Here is a 10136-nt window from a genome sequence, read left to right on the forward strand (position 1 = left end):
CGAGCTTAGCCAGATTCACAACACCTTCCATGTGTCTCAGCTTCGGAAGTGTGTCACAGACGAGCCGCGGTTATTTATTTGGACGACATTCAGGTGGATGAGAGCTTGAAGTACATTGAGAGGCCCGTTGTGGTTTTGGATAAGAAACCTAAGGTTCTTCGTAACAAAGAGGTGAAGCTAGTGAAGGTGCAATGGCAGCACCGAAAAGGCTCGGAATGGAAATGGGAGCCGGAGGATGAGATGCGAGAGCATTACCCGGATTTGTTTGCGTCAGCACACTTCGAGGACGAAGTCTAGTTCAAGTGGGGGAGATTTGTAACGCTTGATCCATGTATTATTTATTTCTAAATTTTTTAGGGTTTGGGCTGGAACTCGACGAGTTGGGGAGCTCCAACTCATCGTGTAGGAATCTTTTTGGACGCGGGATTAAGGGTCTACTCGACGAGTTGGAAGGCCCCAAATCGACGAGTTGACGCTGGGGATGAAAACACTAATTTTTCGGGAATTGTCCCCATTTAAAGGACTTAACTTCTAGGGATGGCCTCCTTACCAGCCTCCCTTTCCCAGAAGAAACCCTAGATCGTTTTCCTCACTTGTTCATTGAGTTTTGAGAGTTTTGGAGTGATTCTCGAAGGAAGTCTTGAAGAGAGAAGTAGCAAGCTTGGAGGAGTGATATTGGATCCAGAAACTCTACATCAAAGGCTGCATCTTGGAGGTATAAAGTCATCACCTTGACATGTAGCTTATTAGATCCCATCTTTTGTAGTTTAGGGCTTGGTTTTGGGACTTTGGCTTGGATGTCCGAAGAAAAGAGGTTTCCAGAGGTTGAGGGTGTAGATCTAGCCTGTATAAGACCTCTAGAGGATTAAAGTTGCAAACTTTAATAGCCTCCATGTCCCATTCATGCAATATGTCCACTATGAAGCCTAAAATGGACCTTGAAGAGTGTTTCAAGCATGCATGGACGTAAAGTTAGAAACTTTCCGTGATTTTTCCACCTTTGGATATCAAATCTGTGTTTTGGGACGATGGGATGAGAGCTTAAGGGCTTAATGAGTCAAGACCTTCCTTAAAAGGATTAGGGTTTGGGTTTAGAGCTTATTAGATGATCCTTGGGGGTAAAGTTGGAAACTTTACCCTTCTAGACGTCTCTTTGGTTAGGGATCTGAAGTTTGGAACCTTTGAACTCAAGAAAAAGGGTTGAATGCATTAAGTGGGTTGGCAGACTGAAGAACTCGACGAGTTCACAAGGGAACTCGACGATTTGTGTTGGGGTTACCCTTATTTTGTTGGAACACAGAGGAACTTGACGAGTTGTAGGAAAACTCGATGAGTTGGATCGCAACATGGCGATTCTGGCTTTGGGATGGACTCGAAGAGTTACAGGGATAAATCGATGAGTTAGGTCAACTCGGAGCGTTGACTTTGACTTTGACTTCGACCTTGACCAGAGTTGACTTTTTTTTGGGTTTGAAGGGTTGAGTTGTATCTAAGGAGTTGTTTATGATCAGGGAGGTGGCAGAGCTGAAACTCGGAGTTTGGATCTACTCAGCTATAGTCTGTATTTGAGGTGAGTTTCCTCAACATACCAATGGCTCGAAGGCACCAAGGCCGGCCCATTCAGTTAGTTGAGATGATTATTGTGTAATCATTATTGATATGCCTAGTATGGATGTGAATGTGCTAGTACTCTATTGGTTAGGCATGGAAGACCCCGGGGGAAGCCCGTGGCAGTTGAATATCATACCATTTGGGGGGGGGGGGGAGCCCATGGCATTCCAGGTAAAGACCATAGGGGTAGCCCATGACACATAGGTATAAGACCCTAGGAGGAGCCCACGACATCTTGGAGTAAGACCCTGGAAGGAGTGCACGACATCCCTATATGTTTATATATGTGTTATGTAGTATGATAGTTATGTTTCTGTGATATGTGGTATACTTGTTGACTCTGTGTCATTTACATGGAAGACCCCGGGGGAGCCCGTGGCAGTGGGATATCAGACCATGGGGGAGCCCATGGCATTCCAGGTAAAGACAATTGGGGGAGCCCATGACATGTAGGTATAAGACCCTGGGGGGAGCCCACGACATCCTAGTGTAAGACCTTGGAGAGTTTTCATGACACCCGAACCTCTTTGATTGAAGATTATATTTTATTTTATTTGCTTCCACTGTAGTAGTGTTAAAATTGATCTTGGGAGATGATGGAACGATTATTTGTTATATATATATATATATATATATATATATATATATATATATATATATATATATATATATATATATATAAGTTACATAGCTACAATAATTACGAGGCTCTCATAACAATTTTGGAATGAAAATTGGTCACCAACTCTTCGTAATCAATAATCTCCAATATATCGTTCTCAATAGCTATCATTACCAATCCATTAAGTCTTTATTGTGACATTGTGGATCGTGATTGTGCAATTTATATACTACCTAGTTTTAAATTTATAATCCTAACCTACGTAACTTACTAATTGCACTTAGGCAGTGTACCTAGTCAAATTTATAGAATAGTTTAGGTAAGTTGGGTATTGAACAGATGGAATGGATTTAGTCAATAAAATAATTACTAAAAATTAATATAAAAACAATAACTAAATTGGGTGGTTTTATCTGACTTTACAAGTTCAGATTAACTTAAAACTTAACACTAAACTAAAAAACGATTGTAAACAAAGATTAAGAAGACACTTCCGTTTAGCTTCGAATCCCCCTTTTTCCTATGTGTAGTTTCTAAGTATGAATTTATTTAGTTGGTTAGCAATTTTAATATAATTAGCAGTCTTGATCCGATTCATGAACTACTATGCAATAGTCATACATAAGTAAACACAAAATTGATAATTAAGGATAATTGGGCTATGTAAGATATATCTAAGATAATTACCTTTGATCAGGATAAATTACGAAAACACAATTATTATCAAATTATGTTCTCTAACACAACTAAAGTTGTTATCTTTATTAGTTAATCTAATATGTGATTAATCCTAGCTGTAGCAATTTAATGATTATAAACAATTTAATGATTATAAACTACTAGGTAAACAAGTTCATGCAATTCAAATGGTCATTAAACTACACTTAACTTGAATCAAAGCAACAAAGATGCAAACTTTAACATGCTAGGCAATGATAATCAAACACATGCATTAACCAAATTCATAAAATCCAAATATAAGCTAGAAACTACCACATAGTATTAGTGTTCATCTACGCTAAACGAAAGCTTAATCATTAGCTACTCATGGCAGAAAATGAGCACACAAATACATAAGTATTAGACATAATTAAATCAATGAAAACCGAATGTAATGTGTAATATTCAAAATCTTGATCTTCAATCTTCTTGTTTTCCAACAGGTTGTTTTTTGCTCTTCCATGGCTTCTGATTTCGACTATATCTCCAAAAAATCAGATCCAACCTCCTTAAGTCGAATATGTAAATGGATATTTATAGTTTCCTAAATTTGTGTCTCATATCGTGAGAATTAGGATCTCATGTCGTGAGATCATTATTAATCCATGTTTGACAAGGAAAATTTCTTTACATGTAGTTATCTTCTAGAATAATCGTTCTCACGTCGTGAGCTTATATTCTCACGTCGTGAGCTGTATTACAATGCCTCAATTTCGGAGTCTTCCAATCACAACCGTCCACATTCTAAAGACCTTTTGGAGCGAACATACTTTCGCATCCAATCGTCTCTCGCTCCGATGGATGTTGGTTTCAATCCTCTTGTCGCAACGATTTTTACTTTCACATTCAATCACATCGTTTTTCATTTTTGCATCCAGTCGCATCAATTTCCACCTCGGTTCCGATCGCAGTCTCGTCTGATTGTAGTGACGATGCTTTCGTATTGGAGTGCATCCTATTCTCCTTTTGTTAGCATCCTATAACAACAATGCTCCTAGGATCGTATCCATTCGCACTGATGCTCCATATTTACAACTTCAGCCCTCAAAATTCCAACTTTTGTTCGGTTTTGGCCAATTTTATTCAAGAGTGTCCTTTTTAGATACATAATAGAATTTAAACATTATACGTACCAAATATATTCATTATTAACTAAAATGCAACATAAATGTATTAAAATAAAGCATAAATATATGAATAAATGTGAAAATATTAGACCGTAAGTAGGACTCTAACAATTTTATTTTTGAGAAACTCTTCTCTGCACATACCATTATTAGTGGAATAATCAACAATAATCTATTTGTAATAATTGCATTAAAAAATCGATCGATTTTTTCATATTTTTTAAAAGATCGGCGAGGTTGGTAGTTTCACTTGGTAGGAATGAGTCAATTGACTTAAACTCCATATAAAGTTTATTGGCATCAATATTTGATCGTTCACCATACGTAAGTGCAGTTCCAAATGGCTATAACACAACTTAAGATCTTTTTCATCAAATTTCTCCAAATTTTTTGGAAACAAAAAACCAAAATTCTTTTCATATCCTTTGAATTGTTTAACTCTAGTTTTAAGAGAATCACTCGTATGATCACCAATATATAAAAAGTTATTAACTTTAAAACTATTATTACTGAAAGTACGACATCTTGATTACTTGAATTCTCATCAAAAAAAATTTCTATGAACGAAATGTTTTAGAGGAATACCATATCAATATTCATTTCAATCGAAAGTTCCTTAGCATCATCCATCGCTTTAGAAAACTTAGTTTTTTCTAAACTCCCCAAAGAACTCAATGAAGATATTCATTTCTTTAATAGGAACATCGAGAAGCATATACTTTAATTGTAAAATTTTTCTAACTAAGTCCATAGTGTATAGTATTTTAGTGTGAGCTCTTAGACCTGGAATAAAACATAGGCTTTTGTTTTTGGATTACCATATTGTCGATTGCTGGACAACAGACTGAATCATATGTAAAATTGGGCCGCATCCACGACATTGTCCATGTGTGGTTGTCCACCTCGCACACCCTCAAAGACGCCCATGCATGTATAAATGTAATATGATTTTTTATATCATATATTACAATTATAACTTCAAGTTGATGAAGCACTTTCTCTCGTTCTCAGACGTGAACCTTTGGCTTCATTAACTAAAACTTCGTTGTTTCTTTTATGAATGTTGTGACAACCAATGTTGCCTTTATTGCCCAATCTTCCACTAAAAAAGACATGGCACAAAGATTATGATGAAATTTCAATTGAAGTTGAGAATTGAAGATATATATATATATATATATATATATATATATATATATATATATATATATATATATATATATATATATATATATATATATATATATGGAAAAGTTCAATAGAGAACCATTATTAATCAATGAACCAAGGAACCAATCCAAAGCGTCGGAATTTAAAGCGACCAACGGCAAAAGGAAGGGTTGTAAAATTTTATAATGGACGCACATGTACCGGATTATAACAAAACTCACTTCCTTTTTTTCATTTAAATTTTTTTTAGGCCAAGTTTTTTATCAAAAAAAAACCGAATGTACCGTTGTTCACGATTTTTCGTCTTCTTTCCATAGAGATCCATGATGATATATAAAAAAACGAACTTTTTTTTTGAAAAAAACTCACTTAATTTTCTTAGTTTTTTTAATATTTAAGTTTATTTTTATAAAAAAAACTAATTATACCAAAAATATTAATTTTTTGTACTCTATTAATAAACATCAACACCGATTAAAAAAAAACCTCGAACAGTGTAGATTCACACTGTGAATCTAAACTGTAAATATTTCAATTTTTAAAATTCACAATATGAAAAATCTCGAATAGTTCAGATTCACATTGTGAATCTGAATTATTATTATGCACACTGTGAATCTGAGAAGGTTCACAAAAAAAACCTCGATCATTGTCGATTCACACTGTGAATCTAAATTGTAAATATTTCAAATTTTAACATTCACAATGTGAAAAAGTTCCGACCATATTCACATTGTGAATCTGACTTATTATTATGCACACTGTGAATCTGAGGAGGTTCACAATGTGAATCTGAACATGTTTACAATATGAATCTGAACAGGTTCACAATATGAATCTAAACTAAAATATAGTTTTTTTTTTTTTTTATAACATGAATATGAATCTATGTTTAAAAAGTACAAAAAATATAAATTTTGATATATTTATTACTTTTTTTCTATAAAAAATAGACCTTAATTTTTTTCATTAAAGAAAATGAAGTGATTTTTTTTCGAAAAAAAAAAAGTTCGTTTTTTATATATCATCATGGATCGCTATGGAAAGAGGACGAAAAATTATGAAGAACGGAATATTCGGTTTTTTTTTGTTAAAAAACATGGCCTAAAAAAAATTTTAAACGAAAAAAAGTGGTGAGTTTTTTGTAAATTGTGGATTTTTTGGTATAATCCGTTGTGTGTGCGTCAAATGTAAAAGTGTACATCTATTTCTTTGGCCGTTGATCGTTATGATTTCCGACGCTCACGATTGGTTCATTGGTTCCTTATGGTTCTCTATTGAACCTCACCATATATATATATATATATATATATATATATACTAGTAGGATACCCGCGCGATGCAGCGGCGCCAGATAGATTCTTTCGTTAGATAGTTTTCATGCGGCGTTTAGTTTCCTTTTCGTGTTTCAGTCTTCTGGCGGCTTGTTTTGTGTCGGATAGTTCCTTTCGGTGAATAATTTGTAGCTAGGTACGTAGATGCGGGACGCCAGCTAGTTCCATTCAATAGATAGTTTCCACACGACGATTAGTTTTCTTTTAGCGGAAAATAGTTTCTTTCGGCCTTTTGGGAGGCTATTTTTTGGTTGGCAAGGAATTAATAGTTCATTTTCAGCGTTGGACAGCTTCATTTGATGATTAGTTTCCGACGGCGATCAAGTTTTCTTTCGACCGGGTGTTAAATGATAAAAATAAAAGTCCGTTACTTTGGGTTACAAGTAAAAATATAGTGTTATTTTGAGATAAAAATACATTAGGTGATGAATAATTTTTTTCTAGAGAACAGTTTTTTTTTCGATGGACAGAGAATAGTTTTCTTTTGATGATTGTTTTCATTTCGAAAACATGGTATATTTCAATGACATCATGCAATGTATGTTTTAATATCATTTAACACTAAATATATTTATAAGATTTGTACATATTTGTATTCCGTTTTTACAAATAGTTTTATTTGTGATTTGGGTTCTCTGGTTTAGAATTTTATGTTTTGGATTTAAGATTTACGGCAAAATGTTTAATAATTCATTGAAGCTCATATCCATCTCGATGGCTGCCGATTATTAAATAACTTAATGTTGGTTTAATTAGCATTTCAAATTATTTAAAATATTGTAGGGGTTAAATATGCATTACTTTTGTTAATGTGTCGTGGTGACAGAATTAAAATCAATTATATAAATTGATACATATAAAATTATCCAAACATTAGTATTAAAAAATAATAGGTAAATATCAATAAATAACATTTATAGAAAAACGATTCATATTTCATAATAAGTACAAATAAAAAAAATAGTAAAATTGAATTTTAATTTAGGAAGCTTATATCATTTTTAAAAAAATATTCCAGAATATTTTGTCTTTCAAACTTGGTCCCTCTTTTAAAATTCTCATACAAATTTCTCTTTTAAAATTCTCATACAAATTTAGTCTCTGTTCTAGAATAATAAAATGATACCCCTTTATTCAATTATTGTTAAAACCTTTCGGCCCACCTGCACCTCTCATATCTACCTTGTCTTTGTTAACTTAAAATAATACAAAATATGGATAATTATATAAGCATTTAAAAAATAGTTCATCAGGTTTCCATTACCAATAGTTCACATAGTTAAAAAATAAAATAATATATTGGGTTAACATGTTTAATAGAGTTTGTAACAACAAAACCAATGTTTTTCTAAACTAAAAAAAACATCTAATAAACAAACCAACAGATAACATAATAAAACATAATAAATAAATACTAAAAGCTAAAAGTATAATTGTATTAATGAATGGTTGCGAGACATCAACTTTCTTTAATAAAACATTTTTTAATTACAATTAAGGCCTTTGGCTGGACAAAGACACGAATACAAAGCAAATCTAGAAATAACATTGTACAATCAAGGTACACCATCTAAAGCACTGAACATAGTCACATAGACATCACATCCAACTATAGATATCAATGAACTTGCAAGTGGAAATTTATCACCAAAACCACCTAAGGGCAAAACCGTCAAGAACATCCTTTATCACCTTAAACACTATAAATTAAGGAGTACAATTTTCAAAGGCAAGTCATAATTAAATAAACATCAATATAGAAAGAAACTATGTGAGAAACTTTTTAATCCTTGTTTTTGTCATTAATTTTCTGATCCAGATCCAAAAACACCAAAAATAAAACAACAAATAAGAGATCTTAAACAATAAAAATAAACACATATATTTATACGTAAACACACAAATTTAATCAAACATTCGAATTTATAGAACAAAATAAATAATAAAATGTTAAAACTGAAATAGCGCCAATCTTGAAGCCTTATTTCATAAATATTTCAAGATTTCTAGAACACTGTAACAAATCATTACAAATTAAGCCAATTTAAAACTCTCTACATAGTAATCTAAATATCAAATAAAGGAACAAAGTTCCAAGTCAGATATGGAGTTCAATAAATTAAGGTTAACCTGATCTTGGCTTTGCTTGTTGTATTTGCAGTTCGATTCCCTCAAAAAATGACCAAGTTCTTCATCTGAAATTTTCCCAAAATAAATTCAAGTCCATTAAATTTGAAATTTTCCCAAAATAAATCAATAAAAATTATTATGTAAAATAAACAAAAATCAGAAAATACTGACTATCAAAATCGAAAGCCAAAACAACACAAATGTAGGCTTCAGCACCCACACATAGATATATTCGGAAATCATTTTGGGAAAAAACAACAAAATAAAACATAGATCTAACATTCAAACGCATATCCATCAACCATCAGGGACACATATACACAAAAAACAGATCATACAAATACTTTTCACCATACACACACATAGTTTAATATGTCTTACATACACACAGTTTGAAAGCCTCATAGTTTATGTATCTATTCAACACCAGTTAAATAAGTCATATACCTGGAAATCGAATCCAATTTTTCCAAGTGCTAAAATCGATCAAATCAAGAACCTATTCAGAATAAACCTTTAATCATCAACTTGAACAAAAAAGAATATTATAAGTAGATCTAAATCCAAATAAAAAAACGACATACACACAGATTTAGACAGAGGCCATCAATTACAGGAGGTAGGAGGTCGGAGGTCGAAACATATGCAGACACCATAGGGACAATCGATTTCACTAATTTTTGAGGAACTTTGGCTAGGGTTTTTCTAATGACGAACGGAGAGAGGATTTTGGTGTGAGGAAGGTAGTGGAAGAGGTGGCGATGCTTCGTCATGGCAGATTGGGGAGGTATCGGTGTGTCGACAACTGGTATTGACGCCAGCTAAGATTGAAAATGTCGAATGGGAAGAGATGGCGGAGATATGAAGTGAGCAAAATTTCTTGGTCGTAGGGGCAAAGGGTGTTGGTATCGGCTGTTAGCTTTTGATTGAGAGGGAGAGAGTAAGGGATTTAGACGAACAAGAATGGCGATCCGTGTTCTTTCAGTTTAAATGGTTGGATTAACGTTACGGATCAACGGCCAGTGGGGTGATCCGTGTGGTTTCTTGTAACTGGTGAACATTTTAAGTTCAACTTTTGTGTAACCAAGCCACTCTCTTAAAATTAAGTTTGTTTTAATATTGATTCGCTGATAGGTATTCACACGGATTACTATCTTCACCTTTCATTTTCAATCCAAAGGCTTATATCCCTTCTTCTTGTTTTTAAGACAAAAGTCTTAAAATTTATGGAGCCCACATTTATAAATGCATTATAATGTAGTATATATATATATATATATATATATATATATATAATGTTTCAACGACTAAAATAGAATGGGAGGGGAGGAAGTACGATGAATTCTAATGTGGGAGAGAAAAAATTCGGTGAAAATGGGGAGGATTGGTGTTCACCATACCTCGTCGTGGTTCACGTAAGCT

At 33.2% G+C, this 10136-nt stretch overlaps 1 protein-coding gene across 3 annotated transcripts; it reads right to left on the reverse strand.

Moving 5' to 3' along the window:
- Positions 1–7999: 7999 nt before the first annotated feature.
- LOC145129048 (uncharacterized) lies at positions 8000–9801 on the reverse strand. 3 transcript variants are annotated; one of them, XM_079063807.1, is made up of 4 exons: positions 9299–9801; positions 9162–9213; positions 8715–8779; positions 8000–8241 (listed from the first exon to the last, which is right to left on the reverse strand). In XM_079063807.1, exons 1-4 carry the CDS (start codon positions 9485–9487, stop codon positions 8203–8205), a joined length of 345 nt encoding a protein of 114 aa, XP_078919933.1. In that variant the 5' UTR covers positions 9488–9801; the 3' UTR covers positions 8000–8202. The 3 variants fall into 3 exon arrangements, with proteins under 3 accessions (XP_078919933.1, XP_078919935.1, XP_078919934.1); XM_079063809.1 differs by having other exon boundaries at positions 8000–8284; positions 9299–9800; XM_079063808.1 differs by lacking the exon at positions 8000–8241 and adding an exon at positions 8443–8598.
- Between the last annotated feature and the right edge of the window lie 335 nt (positions 9802–10136).

Source organism: Lactuca virosa, chromosome 8, assembly GCF_052849685.1.
Source record: "Lactuca virosa cultivar CGN04683 chromosome 8, Lactuca_virosa_CGN04683_v6, whole genome shotgun sequence".
NCBI lineage: Eukaryota > Viridiplantae > Streptophyta > Magnoliopsida > Asterales > Asteraceae > Lactuca > Lactuca virosa.

What these genes read in the sequence shown, in the direction of transcription:
- LOC145129048 (XM_079063807.1), bottom strand. Translation starts at nt 9,487, where the DNA reads ATGACGAAGCATCGCCACCTCTTCCACTACCTTCCTCACACCAAAATC. An exon ending in AAATTGGATTCGATTTCCAG is followed by an intron (nt 8,780 to 9,161) that starts GTATATGACTTA and finishes GGAAAATTTCAG; the next exon opens with ATGAAGAACTTGGTCATTTT. An exon ending in ACAAGCAAAGCCAAGATCAG is followed by an intron (nt 8,242 to 8,714) that starts GTTAACCTTAAT and finishes TTTTGCCCTTAG; the next exon opens with GTGGTTTTGGTGATAAATTT.